The sequence below is a fragment of the Oncorhynchus tshawytscha genome, linkage group LG21, assembly GCF_018296145.1.
Source record: "Oncorhynchus tshawytscha isolate Ot180627B linkage group LG21, Otsh_v2.0, whole genome shotgun sequence".
In the NCBI taxonomy this organism is placed as follows: Eukaryota; Metazoa; Chordata; class Actinopteri; order Salmoniformes; family Salmonidae; genus Oncorhynchus; species Oncorhynchus tshawytscha.
Genome location: NC_056449.1, coordinates 12,599,175 through 12,617,428, shown reverse-complemented (window position 1 = coordinate 12,617,428; position 18,254 = coordinate 12,599,175). Strand labels below are relative to the sequence as shown.

The following is an 18,254-nucleotide window of genomic DNA, read 5'->3' as shown; positions in this document are numbered from 1 at the left end:
ACTTTAATAATGGGAATTGATGGGAAATGATGTAAATATATCACTAGCCACTTTAAACAATGCTACCTTATATAATGTTACTTACCCTACATTATTCATCTCATATGCATACGTATATACTGTACTCTATATCATCGACTGCATCCTTATGTAATACATGTATCACTAGCCACTTTAACTATGCCACTTTGTTTACATACTCATCTCATATGTATATACTGTACTCGATACCATCTACTGTATCTTGCCTATGCTGCTCTGTACCATCACTCATTCATATATCCTTATGTACATATTCTTTATCCCCTTACACTGTGTATAAGACAGTAGTTTTGGAATTGTTAGTTAGATTACTTGTTGGTTATTACTGCATTGTCGGAACTAGAAGCACAAGCATTTCGCTACACTCGCATTAACATCTGCTAACCATGTGTATGTGACAAATGCAATTTGATTTGATTTGATTTGAGGTATCCTAACATGAAAAGTAGCCCACAGAATGCTTTAATCCAGCGATTCTCCACTACTGACCAAAATTTGGGTCAAGGAAGATTTTGAAAGGTGTAAATAAATAAATATATACAGTACCAGTCAAAAGTTTGGACACCTACTCATTCACAGGTTTTTGTTTATATTTACTATTTTTACTATTTTCTACACTACAAAAAACTGAAATACCTTATTTACATAAGTATTCAGACTGTTTACTATGAGATTCGAAATTGAGCTCAGGTGCATCCTGTTTCCATTGATCATCCTTGAGATGTTTCTATGACTTGGTTTGAGTCCACATGTGGTAAATTAATTTGATTGGACCTGATTTGGAAAGGCACAAACCTGTCTATGTAAGGTCCCACAGCTGACAGTGCATGTCAGTGCAAAAACCAAGCCATGAGGTCGAAGGAATTGTCCGTAGAGTTCTGAGACAGGATTGTGTCAAGGCACAGATCTGGGAAAGGGTACCAAAAAATGTTGCAGCATTGCAGGTCCCCAAGAACACAGTGGCCTCCATCATTCTTAAATGGAAGAAGTTTGGAACCACTCATCTTAGAGCTGGCCGCTCGGCCAAACTGATCAATCGGGGGAGAAGGGCCTTGGTCAGGGAGGTGACTAAGAACCCGATGGTCACTCTGACAGAGCTCCAGAGTTCCTCTATGGAAATGGGAGAACCTTCCAAAAGGACAACCATCTCTGCAACACAACACCAAGCAGGCCTTTATGGTAGAGTGGCCAGACAGAAGCCACTCCTCAGTAAAAGGCACATGACAGCCCACTTGGAGTTTGCCAAAAGGCACCTAAAGGACTCTGACCATGAGAAACAAGATTCTCTGGTCTGATGAAACCAAGATTGAACTCACTGGTCTGAATGCCAAGTGTCACATCTGGAGGAAACCTGGCACCATGCTTACGGTGAAGCATGGTGTTGGCAGCATCATGCTGTGAGGAAGGGACTGGGAGACTAGTCAGGATCGAGGGAAAGATGAACGGAGCAAAGTACAGAGAGATCCTTGATGAAAACCTGCTCTAGAGCTCTCAGGACCTCAGACTGGGACGAAGGTTCACCTTCCAACAGGACAACGACCTTAAGCACACAGCCAAGACAACACAGGATTGGCTTCAGGACAAGTCTCTGAATATCCTTGAGTGGTCCAGCCAGAGCCCAGACTTGATCGAACATCTCTGGAGAGACCTGAAAAGAATGGGAGAACTTCCCAAATACAGATGTGCCAAGCTTGTTTTTTAAAATATTAATTGGCAAAGATTTTGAAAAACCTGTTTTTGCTTTGTCATTATGGGGTATTGTATGTAGATTGATGAAGAAAAAAAACAATTTAATCAATTTTAGAATAAGACTGTAACATAATGTGGAAAAAGTCACGGGTTCTGAATAAACTCAGCAAAAAAACAAACGTCCCTTTTTCAGTACCCTGTTTTTCAAAGATAATTAGTAAAAATCCAAATAACTTCACAGATCTTCATTGTTAAGGGTTTAAACACTGTTTCCCATGCTTGTTCAATGATCCTGTCATGCCCTGACCCTAGATTGCTTTGTATGTTTCGATTTTTCGTTTGGTCAGGGTGTGATGTGGGTGGGTATTCTATGTTGTATGTCTAGGTGTTGGCTTTCTATGTTTAGGCCTGGTATGCTTCCCAATCAGAGGCAGCTGTCAATCGTTGTTTCTGATTGGGAACCATACTTAGGCAGCCTGTTTTCCCACTATGGGTGTGGGTAGTTGTTTTCTGTCTCTGTGCCTGCAGCAGACAGAACTGTTTTGTGTTGGTCTATTTTTGTTATTTTGGTCTTAGTGTTAAGAGTTTAATGAGTTTAATGAATACCAAGCTACATATTGGTCCGATCCTTCCTACTCCTCCTCAGATGAAGAGGACAGCCGTTACAGATCCATAAACAATTAATGAACATGCACCTGTGGAACGGTCGCTAAGACACTACTAACAGCTTACAGACGGTATGCAATTGAGGTCACAGTTATGAAAACTTAGGACACTAAAGAGGCCTTTCTACTGACTCTGAAAAACACCAAAAGAAAGATGCCCAGGGTCCCTGCTCATCTGCGTGAACGTGCCTTAGGCATGCTGCAAGGAGGCATGAGGACTGCAGATATGGCCAGGGCAATAAATTGTCTGTACTGTGAGACGCCTAAGACAGCGCTACAGGGAGACAGGACAGATAGCTGATCGTCCTCACAGTGGCAGACCACGTGTAACAACACCTGCACAAGATCGGTACATCCGAACATCACACCTGCGGGACAGGTACAGGATGGCAACAACAACTGCCCGAGTTTCACCAGGAACGCACAATCCCTCCATCAGTGCTCAGACTGTCCGCAATAGGCTGAGAGAGGCTCGACTGAGGGCTTGTAGGCCTGTTGTAAGGCAGGTCCTCACCAGACATCACCGGCAACAACGTCGCCTATGGGCACAAACCCACCGTCGCTGGACCAGACAGGACTTGCAAAAAGTGCTCTTCTCTGACAAGTTGCGGTTTTGTCTCACCAGGGGTGATGGTCATATTCACGTTTATTGTCGAAGGAATGAGCGTTACACCGAGGCCTGTACTCTGGAGCAGGATCGATTTTGAGGTGGAGGGTCCGTCATGGTCTGGGGCGGTGTGTCACAGCATCATCAGACTGAGCTTGTTGTCATTGCAGGCAATCTATCAATCAATCAATCACTGTGAGTTACAGGGAAGACATCCTCCTCCCTCATGTGGTACCCTTCCTGCAGGCTCATCCTGACATGACACTCCAGCATGACAATGCCAGCAGGCATACTGCTCTTTCTGTGCGTGATTTCCTGCAAGACAGGAATGTCAGTGTTCTGCCATGGCCAGCAAAGAGCCTGGATCTTACTCCCATTGGGCATGTCTGGGACCTGTTGGATCAGAGGGAGAGGGCTATTACTTTTGACCCTCCACCTTTGTTCAGGGACACATTATTCAATTTCTGTTAGTCACATGTCTGTGGAACTTGTTCAGTTTATATCTCAGTTGTTGAATCTTGTGATGTTCATACAAATATTTAAACATGTTAAGTTTGATGAAAATGAACGCAGTTGACAGTGAGAGGATGTTTCTTTTTTTGCTGAGTTTCTTAAAAAAAAAAATATGGCAACAAAAATTATCCAGTTCTAGTAGCCATGTAATCATCCAACAGTAAATGTAATGTCCTAAAAAAAGAACTTGCAGTTGTAGGCTACTACACATGGAAACAAATATGTCTCGCAATGGCCAGTAAGCATTTTGCACGTGCGTCGCTCCATATCTCACAGCCTTATCAAATATATTGGTTGTAAAATAGTTGCTATTGAGCTGAAAATTGAGAGTTGAGAAATACACTGAGAAATATAAACGCAACATGCAATTTCAAAGATTTTGCTGAGTCACAGTTCAGATGAAGAAATCAGTCAATTGAAATAAATAATTTAGGCCATAATTTATGGATTTCAATGACTTGGCACTTGGCAGTCAGGCCTACTCACTGTGGAGACAGTTTTTCCCCACATAAGGGCTTTATTACAGATACAAATACTCCTCAGCACCCAGACGATCCCACAGGTGAAGAAGCCGGTTGTTGAGGTCCTGGGCTGGCGTGGTTACTCCTGTGGTTGTGAGGCCGGTTGGATGTACTGTCAAATTCTCTAAAACAACGTTGGAGGCAGCTAATGGTAGAGAAATTAACATTCAATTCTCAGGCAACAACTCTAGTGGACATTCCTGCAGTCAGCATGCCAATTGCATGCTCCCTCAAAACTTGAGACATCTGTGGCATTGTGTTGTTGTGTGACAAAACTGCACATTTTAGAGTGTGCTTTAATTGTCCCCAGCACAAGGTGCACCTGTGTAAGGATCATGCTGTTTAATGAGCTTCTTGATATTCCACACCTATCAGGTGGATGATTATCTTGGCAAAGGAGAAATGCTCACTAACAGGGATGTAAACAAATGTGTGCACAATTTGAGAGAAATTATATTTTTGTGCATATGGAACATTTCTGGGATTTTTCATTTCAGCTCATGAAATATGAGACCAACACTTTACATATTCTGTTTATATTTTTGTTCAGTGTAATACCTACATGAAGCTAAGTCCCTCCTCTTCAACAGCGACAAGTGGACGATGCCTCCAAAGCCGTGTTTTTTCCCACAATTGCATATTTGAATTATATACAATCAGAACACATTTTTCTCTTGAGCGCATGGGGGAGAGGAGAGTGGTTCGCTCATTACAGCAGCAGGCACACACTTTCATTACAGGAATCATGAGAATAATGCACTTACTGGTTTACCAAATCATGGTTTTAGCTGCCCAATGTTGTACACTTTTGATTGAGGTAACAATATAGAATGTGTTATTTCTATGTTTATAGGCACGCTTTACGTTTTTTAAGATCCATGATCTTGGCTGCGTAACTGATGACAGTCGGAGAAGGTCTCTTTGCTGATGCCGCGTTTGATTTTGAACGTGAGTTTACATGACTGTTGCTCAGCCCATCATAAAATCGGGCTGCCCCATCTTGGTGGAGGGGGCGGCCGTTGCCCACTGATCAGCCAAGGCTCATTATAGATTAGTATAACAGATATGATTATGTTTTATTTCACAGGCCTATGGCCTATCATAAAAAAAATATATATACAGTGCCTTGCGAAAGTATTCGGCCCCCTTAAACTTTGCGACCTCAAATCAAATCAAATCAAATCAAATTTTATTTGTCACATACACATGGTTATTGTGTCCCACTTGTTGTTGATTCTTCAAAGATATCAAAAAATACAGTTTTATATCTTTATGTTTGATGCCTGAAATGTGGCAAAAGGTCGCAAAGTTCAAGGGGGCCGAATACTTTCGCAAGGCACTGTATATATATATATATATATATATATATATATATATTTTTTATATGATATATATATATATATATATATATATATATTTATATCTTTATGTTTGATATATATGATAGGCCATATATATTATATATATATATATATAGTATCAATCAAAAGTTTGGACACACCTACTCATTCAAGGGTTTTTCTTCATTTGTGTTGTTTTCTACATTGTATAATAAAAGTGAAGACATCAAAACTATGAAATAACACATTGAATCATGTAGTAAGCAAAAAAGTGTTAAACAAATCAAAATATATTTTATATTTGAGATTCTTCCAAGTAGCCACCCTTTGCCTTAATGACAACTTTGCACACTCTTGGCATTCTCTCAACCAGCTTCATGGGGATTCTGGAATACATTTCAATTAACAGGTGCAGTCGCAAAAACCAACAAGCACTATGATGAAACTGGCTCTCATGAGGAAACCCACATGAAAGGAAGACCCAGAGTTACCTCTGCTGCAGAGGATAAGTTCATTAGAGTTACCAGTCTCAGAAATTGTAGCCCAAATAAATGCTTCACAGAGTTCAAGTAACAGACACATCTAACATCAACTGTTCAGAAGAGACTGCGTGAATCAGGCCTTCATGGTCAAATTGCAGCAAAGAAACCACTACTAAAGGACTCTAATAAGAAGAAGTTACTTGCTTGGGCCTAGAAACATGAACAATGGACATTAAACCGGTGGAAATCTGTCCTTTGGTCTAATGAGTCCTAACCGCCATGTTTTTGTGAGATATCACAGAGTAGGTGAACAGATGATCTCTGCATATGTGGTTCCCACTGTGAAGCATGGAGGAGGAGGTGTGATGGTGCTTTACTGGTGACACTGTCTGTGATTTATTTAGAATTCAAGGCACACTTAACCAGCATTCTGAAGGAATACACCATCCCATATGGTTAGCTCTTAGTGGGACTATCATTTGTTTTTCAACAGGACAATGACCCAACACACCTCCAGGCTGTGTAAGGGATATTTTACCAAGAAGGAGAGTGATGTAGTGCTGTATCAGATGACCAGACCTCCACAATCATCAGCGCTCAACCCAATTGAGATGGTTTGGGATGAGATGGACCTTAGAGTGAAGGAAAAGCAGCCAACAAGTGCTCAACACAGACTTTCAGCACACATATAGGGAATGACACTCAACAAGCATGGCACTTACACAAATGACTGATGTTTGGCTGAGAGAAATTGATGATAAAATGATTGCTGGGGCTGTCTTGTTAGACTTCAGTGCAGGTTTTGACATTATCAGTCATAGTCTGCAGCTGTAAAAACGTATGTGTTATGGCTTTACACCCCCCTGCTATAATGTGGATAAAGAGTTACTTGTCTAACAGAACACAGAGGGTGTTCTTTAATGGAAACCTCTCAAACATCATCCAGGTAGAAGCAGGAATTCCCCAGGGTAGCTGTTTAGGCCCCTTGCTTTTTTCAATCTTTAATGACATGCCACTGGCTTTGAGTAAGGCCATTGTGTCTATGTATGCTGATGACTCAACACTATGTCAGCTACTACAGCAGTTGAAATGACGAAAACACTTAACAAAGAGCTGCAGTTAGTTCCGGAATGGGTAGCAAGGAATAAGTTAGTCCTAAATATTTCCAAAAGTAAAAGCATTGTATTTTGGACAAATTATTCACTAAACCCTAAACCTCAACTACATATCATAATGAATAATGTAGACATTGAGCAAATTGAGGTGACTAAACTGTTTAGAGTAACCCTGGATTGTAAACTGTCATGGTCAAAACATATTGATACAACAGTAGCTAAGATGGGGAGAAGTATGTCCATAATAAAGCGCTGTCTGCCTTCTTAACAACACTATCAACAAGGCAGGTCCTACAGGCCCTGGTTTTGTCGCACCTGGATTACTGTTCAGTCGGGTGGTCAGGTGCAAAGAGGGACTTGGGAAAATTGCGGTTGGCTCAGAACATGGCAGAACTGCTGGCCCTTAAAAGTACACAGAGAGCTAACATTAATGACATGCATGTCAATCTCTCATTGCTCAAAGTGGAAGAGAGATTGACTTCCTCATTACTTGTTTTTGTAAGAATTGTTGGCAAGCTGAAGGTACCAAGTTATCTGTTTAAAATACTAGCACACAGCTCGGACACCCATGCATACCCCACAAGACATTCCAACAGAGGTCTCTTCACAGTCCCCAAGTCCAGAACAGACTATGGGAGGTGCACAGTACTTCATTGAGTCATGACTACATGGAACACTATTCTACATCAGGTAACTGATGCAAGCAGAAGAATTAGATGTAAAAACCACAGAACAGTGGGACTGTGAAGTAACACAAACATAGGCACAGACACATGCATACAAACACATGATAATTGTTACGTTTCACAGTTTCTGTGTCGTGGTTTGTGTATTTGTATGTATGTATTTCAGGAAATGGCTTCCTGAAATCCCCCAAGCAACTGATTTGTCGACTCCATGGCAAATTGGAGCTGACCCCGCCCTCTCATCAGAGGATGCAGCTGTCTTCAATTACCAACTCTTTCTGAATCTATATAAGCCAGTGTTCTGTTGTTCAGAAAGGAGATGAGTGTGTCCTGAGTTGGTTGTTGTTGAGAGAGCTGATTTGTATGTCCTATGTTGGTTGTTGCAAAGAGAGAGAGGTTAGTATTTCCTGTGTGTAAATAGGACACAGTGTTTTGATTATTTAAATTCTTGTTATTCTGTTTTTGTTCCCAGGGGGGAAAGGGAAGGCACCTAGGGAGTGCTTAGGCAAGAGGCCTGTGGGCATACATAACCCGTAATATTTACTGTCTATACACACTAGGTAAGACCTGGGCGGACCACCCCCTGTATTTTGGTTAGCGCACCAGGTGGTGCTAAGATAGGTAAGTAGTGGGTAGGCAGGTAAGGTATGAGAGGGGGCTTTGACACTTAATTTCTTTGATTTGGTTCCGTCCAGCCCCCTTTCCCCAAAATTACTGTGTGACGGAATAAATTCCCTGTAAACAGTATCATTGTCTGCCTTTGTCATCCTTACTCGCACCTACAGTCCCATACCTCTTTCACTCCAGGGGGAGTTGAGTTGTAGCAGAGTGTTGCGTTCCCTCTTCCTAGAGGTGTACGTAACAATAACATACACGCACATACACATGGATTTTGCGATGTGGAGTATGGGCCTGAGGGTATACACTTAGTGTGTTGTGAATTCTGTAATGAATGTATTGTAATTGTATAACTGCCTTAATTTAGCCAGACCCCAGGAAGAGCTAATGGGGATCCATAATAAATATACATATCTGGGAACTCCTACAAGAATGTTGAAAATAATTCCAGGTGAAGCTGGTTGAGAGAATGTGAAGAGTGTGCAAAGCTTGCCATAATATGGTATTTTACCAAATAGGGCTATCTTCTGTATACCACCCCTACATTATCACAACACAACTGATTGGCTCAAATGCATTAAGAAGGAAAGAAATTCCACACATTGACTTAACAAGGCACACCTGTTAATTGAAATGCATTCCAGGTGACTACCTCATGACGCTGGTTGAGAGAATGCCAAGAGTGTGCAAATCTGTCAAGGCAAAGGGTGGCTACTTTGAAGAATCTCAAATATAAAATATATTTTGATTTGTTTAACACTTTTTTTCTTTCTACATGATTCCATATGTGTTATTTCATAGTTTTGATGTCTTTACTATTCTACAATGTAGAAAATAGCAAAAATAAAGAAAAAGCCTTAAAGTAGGTGTGTCCAAACTTTTGACTGGCTGATACCAAACCCAATTCCTTAGTACTGAAACAAGACTACTGAATTATTAATTAGGTTGATTCTTCCCAGTCGTTTACCAGACAAAGCGAATCAATGCAGTGATCTTTTGTTATCGGGATAATCAACAATATGTCCTGAAAAAGACACCACTGGTTTGAAATAAAACATATGCACTGATAAATATATTCTAGGTCTGGTATGTCTTTGAGGATTTTTGCACAATGTAACGTCAGAGATTTATGTACTCGATTAGATCAGTCTGACCAGAGATCTGAAAATCCCAATGATTGATCTCCGTTTACGCTCCCCACTGACATCTCCAGAGAAAACACCACTAGCTTCAGCCGTGAATGTACATTTCGTGGTGGGGATTTAAATCGTATGAAGAACAACATTATTTGAAGATCAAGAAAGGCATTCGACCGCGCCTATCTCGGATCAACCAACATCGTCTAAAAAGGTTAGCAGCATGCATGCCAATGAGCAGACATTCTTGCTAACTCTCTGTAAGGCTTGGTAATGTCGGCAGCGAAATTGTTTTCCTCCTGCTAGCCAAGATAGCTTTCATGTTAGCAATAAATTCGTTAACGACGGGTTGAGTTAAAATGTTAGTAGTAACAAAGCGTAGTTAGTAATGTAGAATCAGATAAATATTACAGGAAGGTTTTATGTAGGAATTTAGCACTTCTGAACCGTGGTTTTGTTAGCTTACGTAAGCTAGCCCGCGATCCAGCTAGCTATAATATGCTAAACAGCAGCAAGCTAAGTTTGTTGGCTAGCTAGCGACAGTTAATATTATTACAACGCCAGCTGTGTGTTAACGTTATCAAACTAGCAAATACTCTAACTAGCTAACTGAATGTGAACTCTGGCTAGCTTGCGTGCCATTTCACCAGGAAAAGTAGAAAGCCAGTAACGTTAGTCGCCAACCAAGATTCATAGCTGATGAGACAATAGAAAACACCCGAAGGGGTACAGCCCAGATACATTCACTAAAGTTTTTGTTATAATGTACCTATCTGTATTGTTTGTTTTATTTCGATTGCACACGGTGTATTGCAATGACAGAACAAACTAACATACCAAATCGACCTCTAGGGATACAAATAAAGCCGTTTTTGGAGTGTTGACTGACAGTGACGCGCAACACCGGCAGAGGGGAGAGCTGACAGGAAATACCCATCGCTGCTGATGGTGTACGAACGACAGTAGAGGACTACTCGTACACCCTCCGCTTTCCGTTTTACCTACGCCCCAAACCAAGCGGTTCATGCGAAAGAAGATACTCTCTAGAACAGGCCGATTAGGAAGATAGCAAGGAGTGGCGGCCAGGCGAGAGGGAGGCTACGGCAAACCATCTCTCCCAGATATACCTCCATTACGCCCACCTACCACCGCCTCCTTCAGCCATGGATCCGCCGAGGACTCGGTCACGTTCAGGTTTCTTTCATTATGGCATGAACGGTGGTGGCAACGGCAATAACACAATCAACAATGGGAACATGATGAATGCCAGCGGAGGGATCGGGGTGAATTACCCTCAACAGAACAACCCCGGCTGGGTTCCGCACGGAGCGCGCGGTAGCTATTCGGAGAACCAGCACACCCAGGGGAACTACCTGTCCGGTGGGGCCCAACGCCACCCTTCCCACGGAGCACACAGACACCCCGGCACCGGTAAGCTTCAAGGCTCCCTTTCCATACGAATCTAGATGTAGCACACCCCGTGCATACATTAGTGTACCTTTTGTGATTTAGCATGTGCCAGGCTTGACATGTAAACAGTGCAGTCTTCCTCCTCGTCAGTGCAATGTTCTAGCCTTTTGTCTAAAAAGATAAGATGCCAACAACCATATTTGAACCTCCAGTGTTGTCTGTAGTCAGGTGGCTATGCAAGGAATGGGCTGTGACTCAGATAGTAGTTTCCTCACTGCTTATGTGAATGGCCCATCCATCCAGTCTCCCTAACCTATAAATTGCTTAGATTTCCAAACAACATGAACACATTTCAGTTATTGAAAGATTGCTCATGCCACCTTCTCAGAGCATTTAAGGGAGCTTTGAACAAATGGTGAGTGAGGGAGCTGGACAGGACAGTTGTGGACAAGGCAAATTAGCATATGGAGGTGTGCAGAATGTGTGTTATGGCTTGATAACCTAAATTGTTTTCCAGAAAAGAAAATACTCATGTTTTGTGCTACACAATTTCTATGTTGTAGTAATATACGTCTGAGGCAGTAGGCCTGGGAGATATACTGTACACCAGGGTATTTCATAATACTGCTTATGTTGCGTTTTATATTTTTGTTCAATGTAAAGTGTTGGTCCCATGTTTTACCCCCAGTGGGTGGGCCTATGTCCTCCCAGGCCCACCCATGCCTGCATCCATGCCCAGGCATGTGCAATCCATAGATTAGGGCCTAATTAATATATTTCAATTGACTGATTTCCTTATGAACTCTAACTCAGCAAAGTATTTGACATTGTTACTTGTTGCGTTTTATATTTTCAGTAATTATATAAGAAATCTAAGACGTGTCAGATGATATCCAGCTCAGGGTTCCAGCTATGCATTTAGTTTGTTAGCGAAGTGGCTAGATGTCTAGATCAAGCTTCTTGGTTACAGCAGAGACATTCAACCACCACCTGGATCAACATCCCTGTTGCCTAAATTCTTTTGTGCCTGCATTTGCATTTCATATTTTTTTTAAATGGCGCCCCTTGTGTGCACATTCGGTAATACCATATACACTGGTGTGGTACAGAAATGGTATGACTATGAATATCTGGATATCGCCAACCACTGAGGCAGATGTCAATGAGCTATGAGAATACTGCCACCTATGGTGGGATGGAACACACACTGAAGAGTTTCCCATGTGAGCCATAATGGCATGTTCAAACAGTAATGGTTACTCGGTCATGCTTTCAACAGTGACGTCAGTCTGTGTTTACCCAGTAGTCTATCGTGGCTTCCACTAACCTCTGAAGAAACAGGTTACAGTTATAACAGAGTGGATTCCCTAGAGGCAGAAAGGCCTATGAATGCAAGCTTTTAATGGAGAGCTTTTGTAATAGCATGTTTGCCATCCAGACCGAAAATAACACTTGCGCATACGCACACTTTTGAACATGCTTGTGTGGCACACACACTCCCTGCTCTAAGCAGCTGCAGAGGCCTCTACTTGAATACCCTGTGTGTGATTTTCCATTTGTGTGTTCTGTGAGCAGAGCTCTCAGCATGTCACGCCTCTGAACATCACTTTCAGGGGAATGTGTTAGGACTGGATTTGGAGGTGTTGAAAATATGTCTGTGCATTTGTCCACGGTTTCTTTCCCTCTCTGAGCTCAAACAGATAAACTCTGTTTTGGGCTCGTGGAAGAGCAGCTTAGACTAGTGGCTCAATCCTGGAACCAGGGTTGTATGCAGCTGCTGGCTCTGTGCTGAGGCCCAGATTCTAGGACTACGCCTTATAACCTGGCAATCCTCACCCAGCCCAATGTCTGGATCTCTGTCCCTCCCTGTCGGAGCTGAGCGCCAGTCGCCTGGCTGCTCTGTTCTGTTCTGCTGGCGGGGCGTCTTTGAGCTGTCACTCTCCCCTGACTTCACAGAGCAGCAGAGAGGAGCGATGGGATTGCTCTCAGATCTGTTGTTTCTGAAGCGACTGAGGAAGGGAGGGGGCTAGTTTGGAGATGGGAGGCTGGGGAGGGAGGTGTTTTCAGAGGACTGTTTTAAAGCAAACTCCATCCGCACAGTTCAAGGGCATCTCTGCCTGTTGGCGATTGGAGGGGATTGTGTCTGTGTAAGATTGAGGCAGCAGAGGGGGTAGTTTTTATATTTGAGAACAGCAAGATTATTGTTACGTCTTAGAGTGGTTCTCCCTCTTGTCAGTGGCAGACACTGAACCAGGCAATTTGAAGCCCTACACCAGTTTCCCATACTCATCCTCGGGTCCCCAAGGGGTACACTTTTTGTTTTTTCCCCTAGCACTACGCAGCTGATTCAAATTATCAAAACGTGTAGATTTGAAGCATCTGTGTAGTGCTAGAAAAAAAACATGAGTTTGGGGAAACCCTGCCCTAGACCGAGCAGACTTTATCCAGCTATAATACGTGCATATTTGTAGACACAATTTGGGCTGCTACTTTCTCTACAAATGGTACTTGCAGACATGGTTTAAAGGAGCATGACTACTGGTGTTTACCTGTTAGCCAGGCCCACCCAAGTCTGAGCTTTGAGGTTTTGTGGGGCCTATAGCCTGGCTTGACCCTCCTGTTATTCTCTGTGGCCTGTAGGTGTCCTGCACTTCCACCCTGATAACATCTGCAGTGATGAGCGGGACAAGGTGAGGATATTAACCTCTCCCTGTTGTACCAACACAGCAGTAGGAATGCTGTAGCCTTATTTAACACCATGCTGTCTTTCTACTCCCTTATCTCTCTCGCTGTCTCATCTATAGATGGAGGACAGTCCTAGCCCAAAGCGACAGCGTCTTTCCCAGCAGTCTATGTTAGATCTGAGCTCTGCCCCTCCCTCCACCCCATCCTCTCCCATTCGTCCCTGGGAGCTACCCCACACCCCCACTACCTGGGCCACACCCCCACCCAGTCGCAGGCCACACCCCCACTACCTGCCAGAGCGATGCCACACTCCTGTTCGCAACCGCCGCAGGTATGTATGTGTGTGTGTGTGTGTGTGTGTGTGTGTGTGTCAATGACACAGAATCCGTGTGTAGTAATTTTTCCTTGGGGCATTATCTGTTGTGATAGGATGAGGATGTTTGGTATAAATTGTGATGTAATAATGTCAAGTGTCCTCTCTCCCCAGTCCTCCAATGAGACGCCAGCGTGGCCGCCGTGACCGTCTCACCTCCCACCCTCATCACAACTCTCACCCCCAACAACAACATCATCATCACCACTACCACCACCATCACCACAACCCGCACCATCATCATTCTCACCCCCACCACGGCCTCTCAGCAGGGCCTCAGGATGAGAACTACCGCCACCCCGTCCCCCCTCAGAGTTACCCCTACAACCAGCAACCCCCGGGGCCAGAGGAGCGCCCCTACCACCCCCCAACCTATCCCCACGCCCCCTCCACCACCCTCCTAACCTGTCCCCCAGGCTGATGCACCCTGCCGCCCACCCCCAGCACCCCCCTCAGCAGCAGAGCAGTGTGGTGCTGGACCTTCATGACCAGGTCAGTGGGGAAACAAGAAGCCATTTTGTTTCTATAGTTGCCAATCAAACATTATTGAATGTGATTAGAGGCATCTTTATCCTTCTATGTGGGCGTTCGGGTGACGTGGTGGTTTGAATTCTGACCTTTTGACTTCTGCTCCCAGGGTTCTTCTCAGGTGTCGTATCCGGTCTCTCCCCCTGGCGCACCCCCCGGCCTGTCTCCCCGCTCTGCCCCCCCGCAGCTCCCAGCATGCTCGGTGGTCTTCAGTGGACAACACTACCCTGTCTGCAGTGTTCCTCCATCGGTGAGTTCAACTACCCTGTCTGTTTGTCTGATATAGTTCGCACGGTATGCCTACTTCATATGGGTCTAATTCCCTCCGTTTTCCATCAGCATGTATTTTTATGTGTACATAATGCGTCATTATCTGTCATCTATATTGTAATAGAATCGTGTATTTTAAATGGCTCCATCTCGGTCTCAGGTTCTGCAGACATGCTCTGTGCAGCACCTTCCCATGCCCTACCCATTCCCCTCCCTGCTGTCCAGTGACCCCACCTTTCTCCTGCCCCCTCCCCACCTGTCCCACCATCCCCCTCACCTCCCCCACCATCCCCCTCACCTCCCCCAGCCAGGACAGTTTGGACCCTACCCCACACAGCAGGCCAGATCGGTGAGTGGCATTAGCAATTTGAACCTCCATTAGCGACTTAAAGCAGTATTTCAGTTAGTAGTTGAAGTTGTAGGTAATCATTTAACTATTTGGGTAGCTCCACTTGCTCTCATGTAATCAACCCCCCCCCTTCTCTCTCCCTCCCTCCTAGCCATTACAGAGGATAGAGAATGACGTGGAGCTGTTGGGGGAACACTTGTCCTTAGGGGCGGGTCTCCACTACCCCCCCGCAGGCCACCCCGGCCTGCCCCCCCACTCCACACAGCTCCACTTCCTTTCCCATGATCCACTGCCCCAGGAGTTCTTTGGAGTGGTGAGTGTCTCTCTCTGCCATTCTCTTCAAACCACCTTTATCACACATCAGGGTGATGGTTGCATCATTATCTTTTAAGCCATTTTAAAAGGCTGTTGGCTTTATTTTAAAATCTGGTATTGCCAGCGATGTTGACGATGCCACATATCTTCTCTCAGTCGTATCCCAGCTTCATGCCACGACGTATCCCAGGACGACGCTACCGCTCCCAGCAGCCACTGCCACCCTCGCCTTACCACCCCAGTTTCCTGCCTTACTTCCTGTAAGTCCACCATCCGCTTCTAGCTCGACATCATGGGAGTTGTAGTTTAGAGAATCTGGAGACGCTGCCATATTGTGTGGAAGAAACCTACCCTTGTGGCACAGCATATTTGTGTAAATACTGCTGAGCTTTCATGTACAGCATGTATCTGCCACTCTCCTCAGTTCTAATGCGCTGTGTAGGCACACAGTGTCTGTACGTAAGTGGGTTTCTCTCCCTCTGTCAGCTCCATGCTGCCAGTCCAGCCAACAGGCCCTGCCATCAGCCTGGAGCTGGACGTAGATGACGGAGAGGTGGAGAACTATGAGGCCCTTCTCAACCTGGCTGAGCGTCTTGGAGAGGCCAAACTCAGAGGACTGACCAAGGGAGACATTGAACAGCTGCCTTCCTATAGGTTCAACCCCAACAACCACCAATCAGAACAGACTCTGTGAGTACATCCCCTATCAGAATGGAATATGAGGATATTATCCTCCGCATTTATCAATCGGATCATACTGTTGGTGTTGGCGTTTCTGTTGTAATAACACAATGTACTGTTGATTTGCAGGTGTGTGGTGTGTATGAGTGACTTTGAGTCTCGTCAGCTGCTGCGGGTTCTACCCTGCAGTCACGAGTTCCATGGGAAGTGTGTGGACAAGTGGCTCAGGGTGAGTTTCTCTCGCTCCAGTATTTCACAATTCAGGATCAACTAGTTGGCAAACGTACTTTCCTAGATGCTGTGAAACGTCTTCATTCTTAGTTCCCTCAAATCTGGAGTTGTTTCCCTGTAATGAGCAAGTCATCCCTGCGGGTTAACTGCCATTGTCACTCTCCCTCCCTCTGGTTGTCTCTCTCCAGGCTAACAGGACGTGTCCCATCTGTAGGGCTGATGCCTCCGAGGTCCAGCGAGACTCGGAGTGACCAGCAGGGGGCACAACCACGCTGACACTTGTAGCACTGCCCTCCATCTCTCCTTTAGCGCTCTTGCCCTTCTGTCCTCTCTTTATACTCCATTCCCACTGGTCCAGCACACACCCATTGCATCTCTCTAGCTCTGAATGTCCTTCAGCTGCTGTGTGTGTGTAGTGTGTGCGCAGGAACGTGTCTATCTGTATGATTCCTGGCGTTGGTATGGACCAGCGATGAGTGTGTGTGTATGATACTGTATTTTAGTGTTTCTGATCGTGTGTGTGTTTAGACTTGGGTGTCCACACGGACCTCTCCATGTAGTTGACACGTGAAGGTCCATGCCACTCCGCTGCCTCTCTGTAGAACTTCTGTTTGTTTTTGTTCAGTTTCTCTGCCTGGCTGTTTACCTCGTCATTCCTGTTGCTCATTGTTACCACGACAACATGTTTCACTGTATTCCTCTGAAGTTTCTCTAATTCTATTTCTCTTTATTTTTGTTCCTTATTAAATATGATCAGTTTGTCTGACTGCAGTGGCACATATATATATATAAATATATATACTGTATAAATATATGAATATCTGTATACCAAATAAAAGGCTTGACATTAACTTTTTAAATCACATTTTGTACAGGTTTTTTTTTTTTTTGTATTATGAGCTGTGGTGCAGTTAGGTTTGATTGTGCTCAATTGATTTGTGTTCTGGATGTGTTTAGACTTTAGGTGGTGGTTCGTTAATAAAAGACATTGTACACTGATCTGTCTGTTTCATGTCGAGGAAACGCACCAGAGTATAGGACACCCACCCTCAGGCAATCCTATCGCCTCTCCACAGAACATGATCCATCAATTTCCTGTCGCTACTACATGTGTTCGTTAACACCCACCAGGTGATCGCTCGCACGCCGCGGCCACCTGCTACTTTCAGCCGTTAATCTTTCCGGTGTGTTTCTTCTCAGTTGGTGGCTGGCTTTGTTTATTTGCACCTTTTAAAACTGTAATAACTGCAAACCGCCATAGGGTGGTGTCACAGTTCTTTCTAAGGCATGGTGGTTTATTTTAGAGAGGGAGGAATGGCTCTCACTGTTTCAAAGAAGCTTCCTCTCCTTATATCCTTATAAGGTTCACTCCTGGGTACAGATGGAAGCCAGAAGGATGTGTTTTACACAGAGAGACCAATTCTGATCTCTTGCTCAATTATTTGTCTTTTGACCAACCCGATGTGTTCTTTTGCCATTTGGGGAAAAAAATATTACAATTGTGCTCCCTGTGTAAACGCAGGCTATGAGAATCAGATGACACAACCATCCAGTTCTTTCAGATTGTTTAAGGGTAGAGATTAGGGTTTGGTTAAGGACTAGGCACTTGATCAAAATAATAAAATGAGTCCCAAAAGACAATGAACCGGTTCTACAAGGCAGCATATGATGTGTTTAACACTTTTTTTTTTAACCAACACATTTTTCCACAGTCTGACCTATGATATATGCAATGATCAACACATTAACTTGTTTACCCTGGCCGGTGACCCACTTATGCTAGTCTACTCTGACCCCATATGGAGCATCGACATAGCCGTGCGTCTGGCCTGTTGCCTAGTGCACGGCTGTTAGCTCCATCACATGGAAGGGGTTGTCTGTTCATGGTGAGCCTTTCACCAGGCTGTCTCCAGGCAATGTGACCTCTGACCTGCGTAATGTAACCATACAGGATTACTCACATTTGACTCCTTATACTCTTTCATTTTATTGTTCTCT

The 18,254-nt window shown here is 44.1% G+C and overlaps 1 protein-coding gene across 1 annotated transcript; it reads left to right on the top strand.

Moving 5' to 3' along the window:
• The first annotated feature begins 9,263 nt into the window (after positions 1 to 9,263).
• On the top strand, positions 9,264 to 17,255 carry LOC112220948 (E3 ubiquitin-protein ligase RNF38). The gene is given in 13 exon segments (XM_024382947.2): positions 9,264 to 9,628; positions 10,267 to 10,845; positions 13,465 to 13,514; positions 13,629 to 13,840; positions 13,997 to 14,253; positions 14,256 to 14,374; positions 14,520 to 14,660; positions 14,841 to 15,029; positions 15,181 to 15,342; positions 15,501 to 15,604; positions 15,831 to 16,034; positions 16,155 to 16,254; positions 16,445 to 17,255. Coding segments are annotated over 12 exon segments (1,869 nt in total). The 5' UTR covers positions 9,264 to 9,628; positions 10,267 to 10,577; the 3' UTR covers positions 16,508 to 17,255.
• Positions 17,256 to 18,254: the final 999 nt, after the last annotated feature.